General features: G+C 42.3%; 3 protein-coding genes across 6 annotated transcripts; 2 read left to right on the top strand and 1 right to left on the bottom strand.

The window, feature by feature from the left end:
- Window positions 1–4,335: 4,335 nt before the first annotated feature.
- LOC115563342 (glyoxylate reductase/hydroxypyruvate reductase) lies at window positions 4,336–7,751 on the top strand. Of its 3 annotated transcripts, none has more exons than XM_030386111.2 (5): window positions 4,336–4,486; window positions 5,755–6,162; window positions 6,226–6,563; window positions 6,673–6,798; window positions 7,488–7,751. In XM_030386111.2, the coding sequence occupies exons 2-5, from the start codon at window positions 5,771–5,773 to the stop codon at window positions 7,604–7,606; spliced, it is 975 nt and encodes a 324-aa protein (XP_030241971.1). In that variant the 5' UTR covers window positions 4,336–4,486; window positions 5,755–5,770; the 3' UTR covers window positions 7,607–7,751. The 3 variants fall into 3 exon arrangements, with proteins under 3 accessions (XP_030241971.1, XP_089114843.1, XP_030241970.1); XM_089258717.1 differs by lacking the exon at window positions 4,336–4,486 and adding an exon at window positions 5,601–5,618; XM_030386110.2 differs by lacking the exon at window positions 4,336–4,486 and having other exon boundaries at window positions 5,627–6,162.
- A 1,020-nt stretch (window positions 7,752–8,771) lies between these two features.
- On the top strand, window positions 8,772–16,574 carry LOC108657709 (glyoxylate reductase/hydroxypyruvate reductase). 2 transcript variants are annotated; one of them, XM_089257075.1, is made up of 5 exons: window positions 8,772–9,212; window positions 9,484–9,815; window positions 9,895–10,020; window positions 10,080–10,227; window positions 16,043–16,574. In XM_089257075.1, the coding sequence occupies exons 1-4, from the start codon at window positions 8,812–8,814 to the stop codon at window positions 10,196–10,198; spliced, it is 978 nt and encodes a 325-aa protein (XP_089113201.1). In that variant the 5' UTR covers window positions 8,772–8,811; the 3' UTR covers window positions 10,199–10,227; window positions 16,043–16,574. The 2 variants fall into 2 exon arrangements, with proteins under 2 accessions (XP_089113201.1, XP_030241972.1); XM_030386112.2 differs by lacking the exon at window positions 16,043–16,574 and having other exon boundaries at window positions 10,080–10,352.
- Oseg5 (intraflagellar transport protein Oseg5) lies at window positions 10,602–14,085 on the bottom strand. The gene is made up of 6 exons (XM_089257076.1): window positions 13,911–14,085; window positions 13,378–13,834; window positions 12,765–12,992; window positions 12,321–12,700; window positions 11,710–12,261; window positions 10,602–11,211 (listed from the first exon to the last, which is right to left on the bottom strand). The coding sequence occupies exons 1-6, from the start codon at window positions 14,045–14,047 to the stop codon at window positions 10,617–10,619; spliced, it is 2,349 nt and encodes a 782-aa protein (XP_089113202.1). The 5' UTR covers window positions 14,048–14,085; the 3' UTR covers window positions 10,602–10,616.
- Window positions 16,575–16,723: the final 149 nt, after the last annotated feature.

The raw sequence follows: 16,723 nt of genomic DNA, 5'->3' as shown, positions 1-16,723 counted from the left end.
CGCACTCCCTCTCTCTCCCACTGTCTCACTCTCTTGCTCTTGCACTGCGTTAGCTGTTCTCTGCTCATGTGCTGCTCTGACGTAGGCGCCTGCTTGCGTTGGCAACGTCTCCGCTCACTCGCACACAAAACGCGCACGAAATAGCTTTTGCTTGCGCTCAGCTGGCAACAGTCCGAACATCGCATCGTCGCTTGCTACTGCTACGTGCGCGCCTGTTCACTCGTATCGCGTAGAGGGACCTGCCTCAATGCTGCGCGTCACATTTTTTTCGTGCTTTGTTTAGGCGTCCGACCTTTCGCAACATACATAAAAAAATCAACTGTTTTTGACTATTGTTTTTTTTTTTTTTGTGCGTCTTCGGCGGTTGTCAGTGGCCCATTTGAGACTGTAGGCGCCGCTACGTCTTTTAGCGCCTGCGCAGGGCAAATTCGATTGGCTTGGCGCTGCTTTTGCAGCTTTGTAGCTTGCAGCTTGGCCACCATTTTTGATTTGGATTGCGCTGTAGCTGGTTATGAAGCAAACAGAATGCGACTGCTGCTGGATGCTGTCGCCCCTACGGTGGGATGCCCACCGTCCTTGTGAAGTGCCGTTAGTTAAGCAGCGGCGTGATCAAACATTCAGCATGGTTGGTTGGTGGGGGTGGCGACATGAGGCGAAAGGGCCGTCATGTCACTTAATCCGCGAGCTTTTTGCCGTCGTCTACAACTGTAACTTTACGATGGCACGTACATATAACTGTGAGCGTATGTGTGCGTGTGTGTCTGTCGGTATTTGTGTGCATTGCGCATCTCTTATGTCGACTGGCTTTTGCTATCTGTTGATTGCTGTGCACTTGTTCGCCAAACCGCAGAGAGCGCTGGCATTGCCATCGGCAGCGGGCGTAACGGTAAACGACAAACAGCGTCGCCAGCGTCGTCGACGGCACGACGGTCGCATCTGATAGACAGCTGTCTCCCGGTTACGTCAGTCAAAATGACGCATCGTGTTTTGGTAACAGGAAAGCATAAAAGCCAGCAGACGCAAACGGAGCTGGAGCGAGAGTCGCTGCCGCAACAAAAGAAAATCACCACAAAACAAAAGAACAAAGCGCACACAGCGACAGCGACAGCAGCAGCGAACAGCCAGCAGCAAGCAACAAGCAGCGACGCGACGCAGCCACACAAAAATTGTGCGCGAGACAACGTTTGGCGCCCACATTGAGCCACCCTCGCACTTTGGGGCCAAACTCAGGCAACTCTGGGCCAATAACCTTTGCGCAATTGGGCAAAGTGCAGTCGCGACGGGGAACTCTCCAAGGCGCAGAGCGAAATTCTCAGTCTCCCGCTTTGCATAGTGTAAATCTATGTGCGTATACATTTAATTGCAGCACAGAAAGACCAATGAATTGAATGACTTTCAGTTACCCACTATAAATGTGTGTTTGTTCAGATACATACACATATATTTTTACCCCGCCTAAAAGTATAATTGAACAAATTTGATTTTATTTCAATTAAAATAGGAAAATATTCTCTGCCAGCATTATGCTGCCTTTATTTGTTGTAACTCTAATAGTTATACATATTTATTTATTTATTTTTTATTTCAAATAAGAATGTATTCTTCAATAATTTCAGTATTATTTAAAATAGCATTTTTTATTTTTATTAATTTTGTATATTTTATTAAACAACTTTTACATTTTCTTCATCAACATGAGATAATATTCTATATTAATTTCAATTGGCTTAAATTTGACTACCCTATTGCATCTAAGCTGTGCAGAGTATAATTACATGCACTTGGGCAGAGCCCTGCAGTAACGCCGAAGAAACACTGCAAAAACGACGACAACCACCGATGCCAACGCCAACGCCAACGCCAACACTGGCTGCGGCGAAGGAGGGGAAAGAGTCAGCGGCAACGCCAACGACAATGCCATCTGCCGTTTCTTTGCTGCTTTCACAAAGAGCTATGGGCTTGGAGAGTGCGGCGCGCGTGCTGGGAAGCAGCTATGCAGCTCTGCGCGCCTGCTTCGATGCGGACAAAATTTGAGCAGATCCGCTCACAAAATAAGCTATGTGCATGCGGTGCTGGTGGTTGTGGTTGTGGTTGTGGTGGTGGCCTGACTGAGTAGGTTCCACAACCTGGCGTTCCAATAGCGACGAGACGCTACGCGACGCGATTCGATGCGATTCAACTCGACTCCACTTAAAGCTGGGGATAGTTGTCCCATTCCAATTGGAAATTGGCTAGCGAGCGCCACAAGTGACATGGGAAAAATCCCCAACTGGTATTTTGAGCAGGCGCGCAGTTCGTTCCAGCAGCTGACCAGCTAAAGAGTTCGCTCAATCTCACACGGAGCGAAAGAGACAGAAAGCTGCCTGCCCATGCCGATAAGAAAAGCAAAAGAGCAACAAATTGCATTGCATTGGCAAAACGAGATAAGCAAAAGTGAAGGACTGGAGAAGGGCTGGAGTGAACTGAAGTGCCACAGCGCCGATCGCAGATATGATAATTAGAAAATTGCTGTAACGATAGAACCAGTCCTTAAATAATTTGAGCTCATTTGTTCAGCATGACAAATATTCAATTAGATAAAAATATTAAAAATATTAAATATATGTTACACTAACAAAAGCAATTGAATGTAAAAAGATTACTGTAATACGACAAAGGTTTGAGTTGCCGGTTGAAATGCGCCTTTGCCTGGAAGAGACTAACATTTCTTAGCTTTCTGAACGATTTCCGAGAGATCAAGCCGTTTTTCATGGAACGTTACGCTATTAATTGTATTATTTTTTTGCAAATAAAACATCAAATGAAAATAAATAAATAGTTAGAAGTATTAAATTGATAATTTTATTTGAAGTTTTTAATTTGTTAACAGATTTAAGTGAATCAACGCTCCTTTATTTACTGATAAGCAGTCATGACACTCCTATTTAGAATTCTATCTCACTTAAATCATTCGCGACTTAATTTTATAGTTCATTTAGCTACATATGTACATATATGCCGTGGTTCCAGTTAGAAATAATTTGTATCACCTGTGACGAATATCTGTTGCTCGGCATTTCAAATTATCTGATTTTCTGCTCTCCGATCTCTCCCTCTATCAATCTCTCTCTTTCGCTTTCTCTCTCTCTCCCTACCTATATCACACCTTTTCTAAAGAGCACACCCTCACACAGACATATCCAAAGCGGCCTGCGCTGCTCTCCAAGAGGTTTTCGCTATTTAAGTCGGTGTGGATAAGCGGTTGCTTAGCTGCTTGCTAGATCCATTCTGAGCGTTTATTGCTGCTCTGTTGCTAACACCCTGTGATGCTTGCTTTCGAGGAGCCCAGGGTGATAGTAAGTGCGGCAAGCCATTCAAAGTTGTGGTCACGAACACGGAGCTGTCCCAGCGGGCCATTTACCTGCTCGAGGACAATAACTTTTCTTTATTGGCGCTATCGACTATAAGCCTTCTAAAACATATGTTACAAAATTATATCTCTAACATTTTGAGCTTTATTCTCCAAATTTTGCAAGCCGATTCATGTAAATTTATACAAATTCGATATTCTTACATTTTGGATACCACTCCCAACTAAATCCTGTTCCTTAGTTTCTATTAAAATAATTTAAATATTGTGGTTAATTTGATGTTTCAATTTTCTCCTTGCATTAACTCTTGTTCTTTCACAGATTGTCAATCGCTGGATCTGATAGTTGCGCTCCTTTCGAATCGCATCTTTGAATATGATTTAGAATATGAAAGGGTCATACTTTTTCGAAATACCTTAAGCCAGGTTATGTCAGAATATAGGAAACTTGCTTACTCAGCTTTCTAGACATAAATGTTTTCCAGACGCAAACAACTAGAAAGTTTTCAATATATGTATGTATAATAGTGGAACCTAGTGGTTAAGGGAGACGCGGCTCGACTCCACTTAAGGCTGGGGATAGTTGCTCCATTCCAATTGGAAATTGGCTAGCATGCGAGCGCCACAAGTGACATGGGAAAAATCCCCAACTGGTATTTTGAGCAGGCGCGCAGCTCGTTCCAGCAGTTGACCAGCTAAAGAGTTCGCTCAATCTCAAACGGAGCGAAAGAGACAGAAAGCTGCCTGCCCATGTCGATAAGAAGAAGCGAGCAAAGAAAACGAGATAAGCCAAAGAGCATTGCATGGCCAGAGCGAGATAAACAAAAGTGGAAGAGTGAAGAAGGGCTGGAAATGAAGTCAAATGTGTTAGACCCTCTCGTTGAGAAGATAATCAGAGCTTCGATCGCTATGAACGCATTCAATACAAGTTAATCATAAACCATATTTATTTCACAACTGCTCATCGAAAAAAAAAAAAAACAAAAACAAAACGTTTATCAGCAATTAATACCTTGGTGTTGAGTGTTGCCAAAGTTAGTAACTGTATAAAAGGGTAGCCTTTGATTATGTTTCCATATAGTCGAGCGGCGAACGTGCAGCTGTTAAGTTTCCCCGTTGCCAGCTGAGTTATATTGGGTAAGTGGAATAAGAGAGCGACCAATAGAGAGAGAGAGAGAGAGAGAGAGTGAGTGGTGAGCACTTAAGAGCTTTCAGTAAGCTTTGCCGTCAGCTCTGTTGATATTTCAGTTGGAAATAAGGCAAGCAGCAGTTCAGTTAATTTTTTTCTCATTCGATGATTTTGCTGAGTGCCGTACATATTATATGTCGTAGTGATCTAAAGCAGAGTGAAAGAGAGGGATAGTGCTAGTAGTGAACTAAAATGATTTGGTTCTATTTGTTAATTTTTTTTTTTGAAATGCTAATTGAGTTATTTTTCTGCTATACAAGTTGTGAAATATTTAGAGATAAAAATATTAAAAAATAAAATCAATAGCCATCTAAAAACATTTTTTTTTAAATATAAAACTTATTTTTAAAAAAGTTTAATAAACATATGTTAATATAAACAAAGTTATTTAATAATATATTTACATCAATCTTCACCAGTTGAAGATAGTTTCAAAAAATCATAGAGCTTAATTAATTAAATCGGATTAAAAATATTATATAAAATATATATATGTTCATTGAAAAAATACTGAAATTTTTGTGAAATAAAAAATATCCCATATGATAATATATATTAAACTATAAAGTTGATCTATTGATAAATTATAAACACCATACATGCGAAGAATCTATAAATATTTTGTTATTATTTATACTTTATTTTTTTTTATTTTTTTATTTATTTTTTTTTTTTAAATATAAACTTAATTTTGACCAAATATTAAAAAGCTTCTATAAGCAGTCCTGACACTATTATCAACTCTATAATTCTCTTTTACTCAATAAATCATTTGGCATTTACCTTTAGAGTACCTTGACTGTATGTTGCGATTGCAGAAATAAATGTCTGCACTCTGCTGAATTCTCAACTCTCCAATCGCTCTCTCTATCTCCTGTAAACCGGAATTTGTTATAGGCGGTATAGAGCACATTTATTCTCACACACACACACACACTCACACCCACTCAGATCAAATCACAGCTCGCTTTAGCATGCTAAACAGGTTCATAAGTTTATCGGCTCTCATTGCCAAAGGCAGCTGCGGCTTCCAGGGGCCTGGGCTGCTCTCTCTCAGTCGCCGTCGCTACTTAAGTCGGGGTGGGTAAGTGGCTCAGCTCAGTTACTTGCCGAACCTCGAGTTGAGCATTATGCGTGCGATACTTAAAGTTCTGCCCCTGCTGGCATTTATTTCTGCTCTGTTGCTAACACCCAGTGCTGCTTCACTTTTGCGCAGAGCCAAGAACAAGACAATGTCCGCCAAGCCTTTCAAAGTGTTGATCACGCACCCGGAGGTGCCCCAATCGGGCATTGACCTGCTGGAGGCCTGTGAGCTGGTGCGTGTGGAGAGTCTGCCGCCCAAGCGGTCCGAGTTGTTGCAGAAGATCCGCGGAGTCGATGGCATTCTGTGGGCCGGACACGAGGCTCTCAATGCCGAGGCCTTGGATGCAGCAGGACCCCAGCTGAAGTCCATCTCAACCATGTCCGCTGGCATCGACTACGTCGATCTGGACGAGGTGAAGCGTCGCAAGATACCGTTGGGTCACACACCCATGGTGCTGGACAACGCTGTGGCCGATCTGGCGGTGGGTCTGCTTATTGCTGCAGGTCGTCGCTTCCACGAGGGTCGCAAGAAGATCGAAACGTAAGTTGGACTTGGGATATGCCTAGAATGTTGTGTATATGAATTGTGCTTGACATGGTTTAGCGACAAGTGGGAGAACTATCATCTGAACTGGATGCTGGGCCAGGATGTGCGCGACTCGGTGGTTGGTTTCTACGGCTTTGGCGGCATTGGCCAGGCCATTGCCAAGCGTCTGTCTGGTTTTGATATCGATCAGGTGCTCTACACCACACGGCGTCGCATCGACCGGGAGACCGAAAAGGAGCTCAATGCCAAGAAAGTTGATTTCGATGAGCTGCTGGCTAAGAGCGATTTCGTGGTCATCGCTGCTCCACTAACAGCTGCCACACAGGGCGTCTTCAATGCCACCGCCTTCAACAAGATGAAGAATACGGCTGTGCTGATCAACATTGCACGTGGCAGTGAGTGGGAACATTTATATTTTTTTTGCTTAATTAATTATTTGTTTATATTTTAATTTTTGCTCTATTTATTTTCAAAACTGACATTTAAATGTTTCCATTTCATCAGAGATTGTTAATCAGAATGATCTGTACGATGCGCTCAAGTCGAATCGCATCTTTGCCGCTGGCCTCGATGTTGTCGATCCCGAACCACTGCCACCCAATAACAAGTTGCTAACACTCGACAATATCGGTAAGTGAATTTATCTCTATAAATATATAAGCTTTTTCATTTAGCTCACTTATCTCTTACTCAACTCTTATCTGCATTTTTGTCAGCACTCGCTTTCTGTTTTTATTTTGTAGAGAGTTTTGTGATTGTTTTAGTTTGGAAATTGATGGCCAAGGTTCTTTTTAGGTCATCTATAAACAATTTTGGGTTATCATCATAAAAGCCTGCTTGTTTATTTTGTCACCTTGAGCGCACCAAATTTGCCTTTTTCCATAGGTAGTTGTGAATGGTAAAGGGCGTCATTTTTATAGAGATATTTACTTCAGTATATATTTATATTTAGGACAAATAATAAAGTTGATATTAAGCAATAAATATTTTCTGTTATTCTCCTAGGCAAGATATAGTCAAAACTTTCTGAAGTGAAAAGGTCAGGAATATTTTTGTTGTAGAAAGGGTATCATATTATAGTTTACACGGTTTATGAATTCAACTTATCTGTAGGTTGCATTCAATTGCAGCGAGGTTCCACTGCGATTCATAGCAAATCGAATGCTTTTTAAGTTTCTGTTACCTTTTTATCTCTAGATAAAGCAGAATTTACCCACCTCGAACTAGTTACCGGCCACAGCTGGGTTTCTTCTGTCTGGTAGATTTAAGTACATGTCTCTTTATGCAACTCAAGGTCAACCGCTTCACTTCTATTTCAGTCATTCTGCCCCACATTGGATCTGCCACCAATCGCACCCGCTCCGACATGGCCACCATAGCCGCTCACAATGTGCTGCGAGGCTTGGCGGGTGAGCGTATGCTCTCGCCGGCTTATTAAGCTATGGGAAAACATTGGAAGAATTATAGAAATTCTATGGGAAGCTTTGAAGGTCTACGAAGACGATTGCTATGCAAATCAATTGCAAACAATTATGTGAATAATTTTGAGCTCAACAAATTAAAAAGTAAACAGAAATTATAAATTATTATTGCATTATCAATCATATATCTATAAAATTATTCTTATCTTGGTCACCGATCTTGGAATTAATCCATCAATCAATCAGAGTTAAAATTCTTGTTCATCTGGCGGATTGGGCTATTATCTACAATGGTTTATCAGTAGCTGTAAACATAAATATATAGATAGTTAACATGTAGTAAATGTAGGTCAAATCAAGGTTACAATTTGACAAGCTCATAATTTTGTTGAAAACTCGTGTCTAATTGCACTAGATAACTCACAATGCTCTGTACATACATACATATGTACGTACATATATCTAAACACATATCATTTCTAATATAAATATTGAAAAAATGATATGTTTGAATATGTGAGTCATTGAGATGCGTAAAAAAATATATGTACCGTTCTCTTTCTGGGATGGAATATAATTTTTGCTTATGACATTAGCCTGGAAACTTATCAGGAAGACGAATCTAAATCATGTATATTCATATATGTATGTATGTAAATATGTATGTATGTACATCATATGCGGATGGAATAATTTAACGAGAAATAATTGTTAGTTTGGAATTCATTATATTACAACTATATTATGTAAATTTGTATATACAAGTATATGCAGTATCCAATAGTGGATTTCTCTTGTCAATGCTTTCATTTGAGCAGTCTGTCAATAATAACTACATATGTACATTTGTATTTATCATTAAATCCAGGAAGCTAATTAGCAGCGATAGCAAGAGTAGGACTTATAAAGAGAACTAGGTGAACTAGGAAACGAAACTGTAAACAGACAGAATGAGGCACAGAGAGGAAGCGAGAGAGCAACAGCTATAAAGAAAGGTGTACGAGAGCTTGAGAACATAACTTAGTTTTGCCTGAATACTGAGTGTTTCGTTTACAAAGAGCAGGACTGACACAGAGTGAGGGAGAGAGAGCGAGATATGGGCAGAGGAGGTGAAGAGGTAGTGGCTGGAAGCTAGTGAAAGCTTGACAGAAAAAAGCTCAAGCATTGTTTACGATCCGCCTCACATTAGTTTTTCTCTAAATACCGAGTGGTTCAGTTCACAATGTGCGTTTCGCGAGCGTTCAAAGTACTCGTCTCGCATCCACAGGTGCCGGTGGCAGCGCTGCAGTTGCTCCGCTCTCGCGGCGCCGAGACTATCATCTGCCAGAGTGTGCCGCCCAGCCGCGATGAGATACTGGAGAAGGTGGGCGGTGTCGATGCCATTTTCTGGGCACACTATCAGCCGCTGAATGCGGCCATTCTCGATGCAGCCGGGCCGCAGCTGCGTGCCGTTAGCACCATGTCCTCGGGCATTGACTTTGCGGACGTGGAGGAATTCAAGCGTCGCCAGATTCCGTTGGGTCATACGCCGGGCGTGGTGAAGAATTCGGTGGCAGATCTGGCCATTGGCCTGATGATTGCAGCCGGTCGACATTTTCATGCGGGTCGCAGAGACATTGAGACGTGAGTAGCAGCTGTGTGTGAAAGCTTTGCACCGAGAGCTTTTGAGCTTTTCGAGGTCTGCCAACTTAACCTAAACATTTGAATAGAGATCGAGAGTGAACGTTATTATTATTAAATGTAGACAGACCTAGCTGATATTAAATATGAATACTAAAATAATTTTTACATCATTGTAAAAATTATTTTAGTATTTTATTTGGTTTTATTAAATTTGCTTTTTTTTTTATAATCCAATAATTCTATAATTCCATTCGCATTCCATCTCTTACAGCTCTCAGTGGCTAACGGAGCAAATTGATTGGCGTATGGGCGTGGAGATTCGTGATTCAGTTATTGGTTTCTTTGGCTTTGGCGGCATTAGCCAGGCCATAGCCAAGCGCTTGCAGTGCTGGGACGTGGCCAAGATAATCTATACGGCACGGAATCGGAAAGAGAACGATATAGACTTCAAGGCGGAGCACGTGCCCTTCGAGCGTCTGTTGAAGGAAAGCGATTTTCTGGTGGTTGCTGCACCACTCACCAACGAAACGCGTGAAAAGTTCAATGCCAAGGCCTTTGCTCAAATGAAACGCAGCGCAGTGTTTGTCAATGTGGCCAGAGGTGGTGAGTAAATATACATAAATGCTATAGTATAAATGTCGAATATGACATATATTTATATACGATATATATTTTATTGCAGGTCTGGTTAATCAGGTGGATTTGCATAAGGCTTTGAGCAGTGGACAAATCTTTGCTGCGGGTCTAGATGTAACCACGCCGGAGCCCTTGCCTGCAGACAGTCCCATTCTTAAGCTGCCAAATTGTGGTGCGTTTTACTTCAAATTTATTTAAATAAAACCTATCATAAGCCAATTTCTCTTGCAGTGGTTCTGCCCCACCTGGGCACGCAGACCATGAAGACAACCATCGAAATGAGTCTCCTGGCAGCGAATAATATTATAAATGCTATCGAGGATAAGCCCATGGTTAGCCCAGCTTATTGAACTGAATCGAATTGGGATATTAAAATTATGTAAGTGAAAGTGTTGAAATACAATTTGGGGATATTTGTAATTGTTAAATGTAAGAAATGCTGGAATCTGTGATTCCATTTGGTAAAACTTAGATAATCCAAAGACTTAAAGTAAATAAAAGCAACTCTGACAATTCAAGAAATTGATAGAATTGATAATTATTGAAAGCACCAAAAGGCCTTGATAGGATCTTAAATCTTTCACACGTAACTGGCATTAAAAGGCATTGGAACTCCTGAGAAATATACCAAAGTATTACATATTTTTATTGATCTTTTGCGTCACTTTCTAATCAATTTATTGTCCTTCAGCAATTAATGCAACAAAAAATGTTTATACGAGTTATAAAATCTTTGTTTTTCTTTTCTTTTTTTTGAGTTCATTATCTTTATTCACTAATATTACCGTCCTTGATTTGACTGAGATATAGTGCTTCCCACTCATCGCGCTGCAGGGCTTTCAGGTAGCGCTGTCGCTCCCGCAGCACGCGCTGCACGAGCTCCAAATCGGGCTGCTCCGCCTGATGTTTCAGTGCTATTTCGAGTGCCCGCTTCCAGTTGTGCATACGCAGGGCCAGCGCTACGGCCTGCTCATATTTGCGATTGTGCAGCAGTATGGTCTCCGCCTCGAGCAAGCGACCCAGCATCAGCGAGTTCTCGGCCATCTGCTCGGCGCTCGAGGGCGACAACGTCTTCAGGTACTGCAGATAGCTCACCTTGTCGATCTGGAGGGCAGCCGAGTAGGCCTCCTCGCTGAGCTGCAGCTGATGCTTGCGCGTGGCGACGGCGGCCAGGGTGGCCCACAGACTCGTGTGCTGCGCCAGCCGACAGATCCTCAGCGCCTGCTGCCACTGACCCTCCTGCAGAGTGCGATGCAACACCTCGCAGTAGATGTTCACGTTTACCGGCAGCAGAGCTCCAGCGCAGCGAAAGGTGATCACGGCATCCTCAAAACTATCGATGGCTACGTGTTTGCCAAACTCACTGAAAAGGACGAATCAGAAAGACTTCTAATCAATGGGAAGTTAAAAATGGAGCAATTCGAGAAGGCTTCAGTCAATGGAAATCTAGATCTAAGTACTTTCAGAAGCAAAAATGCTGAAGATACCTTAGGGCTTAGGCCAATCTATTGTATATGAGAAACTGTTTTAGTAAACCTCAGCAGTCCTTGATTTCCTGACCTACATCAAGTAGCTTGAGTCTTTCGAAGAGCATTCACATTAAATAGTATTTTGAAGCGTTAGCATAATACAAATTTTAAATTGTGATTTCCAAACTAAGAAAACTTCTTGACCAAGCTATAAGCGACCAATAGAAACATTTTGACAGTAAGTCTTTCCGGAAGTTTAAAGAGCATTAATTGACCATTAGAACTACAGATGGCGTTCAGAATACCAACTGATGTGGTTAGCAAGTTGACTAGGAGGAGAATAGCCTCATGCTTGAGCGTAGCGGCTTTGGTGTTTAGGGTATTGAACGTACGCTGTGTCCAGTGTGATGGTGGTCAGGGCGATGATAGTGGGATCGGCAGAGCCCTCGCCAGGACAGTACCAGATGCTGTAGCAGGAGTCGTGCACACCTACTAAGATGTTCGTCTCGCTGGCCCACCTGATGGCTGTCAGCTGGGTGCCGATCTTGTAGATCTCGTCAGAGCCATTGGCCGTGCGATCTGTCGAGGAGTTGCCGCTAATGTTTCGTGTCTCGCTGATGTACAGCTCTCGATTGGTATCAATGAAGGCGATGAACTGATCGTCCGGACTGCCGGCGCGACAGGCAGCGATCTCGGCCAGCTGCTGCTTGGCTCGCAGGGACTGCGGCTCATATTGCCGTGAGGCGCCCGGAATCAGATCGAAGAGATGCAGCAGCGAGGTCTCCGAATTGTCTCTGATGGCTAGCACATCGAGGCCCAGGGAAATGGAGCGCCAGTTGAGGAGCGGGAGCTGCGCCTGCGAGCCTGGATAGCGGGGATTGAGATGCAGACGGCCCGTGTAGGTGTACACCCATATCGAGGCGGCATCCAGCACCATGAAGTACCTGAAAGGGGCGGGGCAAGTTCAGAGAATGGCGATTGCAGTTCAACTTTGGCCACTCACTTCTTGCCCACCTCAATGACGCGCACATCGTTGCGGCCATCGATGATGATCGGGGTGTTGATGTACTTCTCGTTATAGATGTGTAGCTGATGGGTGGTGGCTACCACCAGATGGCCATAGCCGAGGGCAAAGTTGATGACCCGCTGCGGAAACTCCAGCACATCCTTGCTGCCATTGGCGATGTCCTGGAGCGCAATGCATTTGCGACCCGTGCTCGTTGCCTTCAGGTTGCGCGAAATGACCTGCTGCTCCACGGCGTAGCCGACAATCAGCTGCCCCGTGGCAGTGCCACAGGCCACCTGAGTGCCATCCGCCGACCAGGACAAGACGTAAAAGGAGCCCACACTCGGCGCCGTGAAGCGTGCACTGCTGTAGGACCACTGCAAGGCAAAGATGGTTCAGATTCAGGCGCGTTGCAAAGACTGCGTCGGCCGTGGCACTTACGCCCGTGCTGTGGCACAGCTTGAGCATGTTGAAGGTGCCCACCAGCAGGTACTCCTTCTCGGGATTGAAGGCCACGCACGTTATGGCATACTCCTCGGCCGCACTCGTATACAGACTGGCGCCCTGGGCATCCCAGATCTTGAAACGGAAATCCTCACCGCCAGAGGCTATGATGTTCGATTGCCCCGACCAGCTCAGAGACAGCACTAGACCGTCATGGGCCCGCCACTGAAATGGATAATCAAAGTAACGGATTTGACTTTCCTCTGAATGTGTTTTAGAGAACTGACATAACTGTATAAATTTTTAGTTCTTCACTGTATTTGGATTTAGTGAAAATTTTACTAATGGAACCGATGTGTATTAGCACTTTGATAGCTTAATAAATGTTAGGTTTGTATAAATGATTATATATATATAAACAAAAATTTAAAGTGTTGAGCCTCGCTATATAAAAGTCTCTTTCAGACAAGAATTATCGGGACTCAATAATATTCAATGTTCCATTACCCATACGGATTTCTAAGAAATATATCATTCTACACTCATTCTATTCGCTTTACTCTCAGATAGCTTATAAATAAATGTCATATAATAACCCTCCACAACTCACCCTTATCAGTTTACTATTGGCTGCCAGCGGCTTGATGGAGATGTGGCCACCCTGGCTGAACACAATGGCCGTTGAGGTGGGCGCCCAGCGGGCACAGCGGATCGGCTCGTCGCTCTGTATGACCGTGGAGCGCAGCATGCCGGATCGCGACCAGATCTTGATGACGCCATCCTCTGCGGCGGTCAAGAGGCCAGCGCCATCGGGACTCCAGCGACCCGAGCTAATTGCCGCCGTGTGGGCGGAAATGCTGCGCTCGACCCGCGCACTCTTGTTCAATATGATGAAGCGTCCGTCGTTGCTGCAAATGAGCAGCGTATCACTGCCCTTGCCGCCGCCACTGCTGCGGCCACCCAACAGCAGCCAGTGCATATCCGTGGGTATAAAGTCATCCGGCAGCTTCGCCACCTCCACGGTATCGCGACTCACATCGTTCCACTTGTAAATCTGACGATCATCGCTGTTGGGATTTGAAGTGGATAACTCTGAGATGCTTATCAAACATTTCATAAATTATCTCTGATATTTCTACCGACCTGACAAAGTAGATCTCCTCGTTACTGCTCCAGTCCACACAGCTCAGGGGATAATTATTTAATGGTTTATTCCGCTCTTGTGGATTTTCCGCTATTTTAGCTGAATTTCTTTTGCAAACGCGTGTCTTTAGTTTCATTTTTCTGTTTTTGTGTTGTTTAGCTTTTCGCTTCTTCCGCAGAAAATTACATATTTTGTTTTGCTTGTGTTTGTTGCCATGGTAATAATTTTTTACCGGTCGTTATTGTGGTTCAAGCTGTAAGGTTTGTCAGGGCTGCAAATGATAGGCATTTAGAGGTTTGTGCATTGGCTAAGCAAATGGTTTGTAAATTGACTAGCCTTTTGATTGTGAGACTTTGACGGTATAAAGTAAAATACATAGAGGTAGGTGTTCTTGGCAGTACAGAGCCAATATTTATGTACTATTCTTCTCTCCTTTCTTTGTGAAGGAGACTAACTTATATCGCTCAATAAAGAAGGAGCAATTTGATCAGTACCAAGTTCTTTGTAGACATGTATCCCCATGCCTAGAGTTTCTGCTAAGATTACTGAATTCTGAGCTGAAAATTTCATTATTTTGAAATATTCTTTGTTAGACAGAGAAGCAATTAAACAATAGGCTTATGATTGTAGATTGCAATCAGAAGAAGAAGAAGAAGTTACAGTTTTATCCAGTGGGATAACAGCTTGGAAATACAGTAGCTAAAACGAGCTATCTTTTCGTACTTTCTGCTGTTACCTCATCTAGCTATGTAAAAATAAAATTTCTGATGCTCGTAACTGATCTACTTTATGGACATACTTAATGTTGCATATTAAGAACCGAGAATAAACATGTTTAGCAATTATATTACATTAAGTATAGTCGCCGCTTTGTGACATCATTTTAAAGATTTTCATCAAACCTTTTTAATTTCTTAATTATTCTAATTGTCTCTGTGTCTTTTAATAAGCTGCACATCCGCTGTGGTTGGTTTTACTTTTGATAGATAACTCAAATTACAGCGCGGCTCGAATGGCTCAGCTGAGATTTGAGTCGAGCTATAAACTCAATTGCCCTATAATTAAGTAAGGTTTATTATTTACACGAACTAGCGTAACAAGCCTCAACGTTAATAGCCCTCAAATGGGAGTGCCGCCTGTCATTGAAAAATTGTCATAGAGGAATTTTCACAGAGCTGGAAATGAAATGGAAAAGATGTGCAAAGAAACGAGCAGGCTTAAAGACTCTTTTTAGCCTAAGCTGAGCGCATGAGCTGCCCTTTTGATATGGTAATTAAGCATAGTTCATTTAATTGGCTCTACCAAATGGGCAACCGTTCAACATAAAACGACATCAAAAGCCAAGAATATTGTTATCCGCGTGGAGTTCGTAGAACCGCTAAGCATATAAATAATAGTCAGACTATAATTATTTTCTAATTTATAGACGGCTGACAGCTATTGGAATAAGGACAACTAACGACGGCTCGTTGTCCCGCTAAGCACCTTACGCATAGCCCCCATAGCCCACCACAATTCCCGATTTCCAATAGATATCGCTCTATGACCATCTAAGAACACCGTTTCTTTGAATAATTTTGTCTTGTCACGTCTGGGCGTATATTTGAGGTGATTTGAGTTGTGTTCACTGAACCCTCGGGCTAATTTGATGGATTCTAGGTACAAACGAATTTCTGTTGTGGTTTGCTTTTCTGTTTTCTGTCTTTGGTATAGCGCATTTACCTTGCGGCGGTATTTGGTCAGGTTAGTGGGTGTATAATAGCTATTTTGTTGTCCATTGAACTGAAGTAGACGAAAAGCAACAAAAATTGCTTCTTATATATTCATGCACATGATTTATATTTACTTTCTCTATATATAAATACATATAAGAATCTAAATATAAAAGGTATATTATAGCTCTTTTATATTTATGATATGTATTTATCTATACACAATAAATATATACAAATATACACATGTTTTTAAATTTGTTTATGTTGTTTTCAAAATTCTGAAAAAACTCGCAAAATATTTGAAAATTCTTGCAAAAATTGTTTATGTGGAAGAGTTTGTTTTGCCATAAATTATGTTTATTTGCAGGCATATTTTTAAAAATCTTTTCTTTATTGTTGCTCATTTTCATTGCTAGCATAATCCAGATGGCACGTGCGGGGCTGCCTTTTACTATAGCTATAGCTTAATGGATTTAATGTCGAGCTGTGGATATTAAGCAGCCTCATATAACGCATAAGTCAACGTACTCCAAGTCACGAACAACTAGTTAAAGTACTCTCAGCACATAAAGTTCCCGTTGCAAGAACATAAACGAGCAAAAACAATAAAAGACAGACCTCAAATGCCATAGAAAACGCATAAAATATTTGCAACAAATTGAAGCAGAGATTGCTCTAGGTGGCATCCTCTCCAGCGCGCGGCTGCGAAGACTCCAAGTCCACGCTTCAAAGTGCCAACGTTGCATTTCCTTATCAAAATCCGCGCTTGATTAGATGGAGTCGAGGACGGACGCCAGTTTGCAATTCAATTGCAACTTGGCGACAGACTGACAAACCGACAAACTGCCGAAGCAACAAAAGGCGAGCAGGCGACAAGCGGGGAGACTGCGGCTGTCATTAAGCGTCAATGGTGCAAGAAAACGCAATGGCTAAGCGCACAGTGGGACGGACAATGGGAAAAGTGAGTAGACTAATTTGCAGGGAAAAGGGAATCGAAATAGATGAGTATAACCGTTTTTATGCATCCGTATGCAGATACAGAAATAGTTTATTTTGGATTAGATACTAGTAAATTTTATAGAATGATAAGTTTATTT

This window comes from Drosophila navojoa, chromosome 3, assembly GCF_054131105.1.
Source record: "Drosophila navojoa isolate 15081-1374.11 chromosome 3, UAZ_NAV_1.0, whole genome shotgun sequence".
NCBI classification, from domain to species: Eukaryota; Metazoa; Arthropoda; class Insecta; order Diptera; family Drosophilidae; genus Drosophila; species Drosophila navojoa.
Note: the sequence above shows the minus strand (reverse complement) of the source record. Positions and strands in the feature narration are given on the sequence as shown.

Bases quoted from the DNA above. Each gene is read 5' to 3' on its own strand.
- LOC115563342 (XM_030386110.2), top strand. From the start codon at position 5,669: ATGCGTGCGATACTTAAAGTTCTGCCCCTGCTGGCATTTATTTCTGCT. The intron at 6,163-6,225 runs GTAAGTTGGACT...GACATGGTTTAG, and splicing joins GGTCGCAAGAAGATCGAAAC to CGACAAGTGGGAGAACTATC. The intron at 6,564-6,672 runs GTGAGTGGGAAC...CCATTTCATCAG, and splicing joins GATCAACATTGCACGTGGCA to AGATTGTTAATCAGAATGAT.
- LOC108657709 (XM_089257075.1), top strand. From the start codon at position 8,812: ATGTGCGTTTCGCGAGCGTTCAAAGTACTCGTCTCGCATCCACAGGTG. The intron at 9,816-9,894 runs GTGAGTAAATAT...ATTTTATTGCAG, and splicing joins TGTCAATGTGGCCAGAGGTG to GTCTGGTTAATCAGGTGGAT. The intron at 10,021-10,079 runs GTGCGTTTTACT...TTTCTCTTGCAG, and splicing joins TCTTAAGCTGCCAAATTGTG to TGGTTCTGCCCCACCTGGGC.
- Oseg5 (XM_089257076.1), bottom strand. From the start codon at position 14,047: ATGAAACTAAAGACACGCGTTTGCAAAAGAAATTCAGCTAAAATAGCG. The intron at 12,701-12,764 runs GTAAGTGCCACG...TTTGCCTTGCAG, and splicing joins AGCTGTGCCACAGCACGGGC to TGGTCCTACAGCAGTGCACG. The intron at 11,212-11,709 runs GTACGTTCAATA...CGTCCTTTTCAG, and splicing joins ACCATCACACTGGACACAGC to TGAGTTTGGCAAACACGTAG.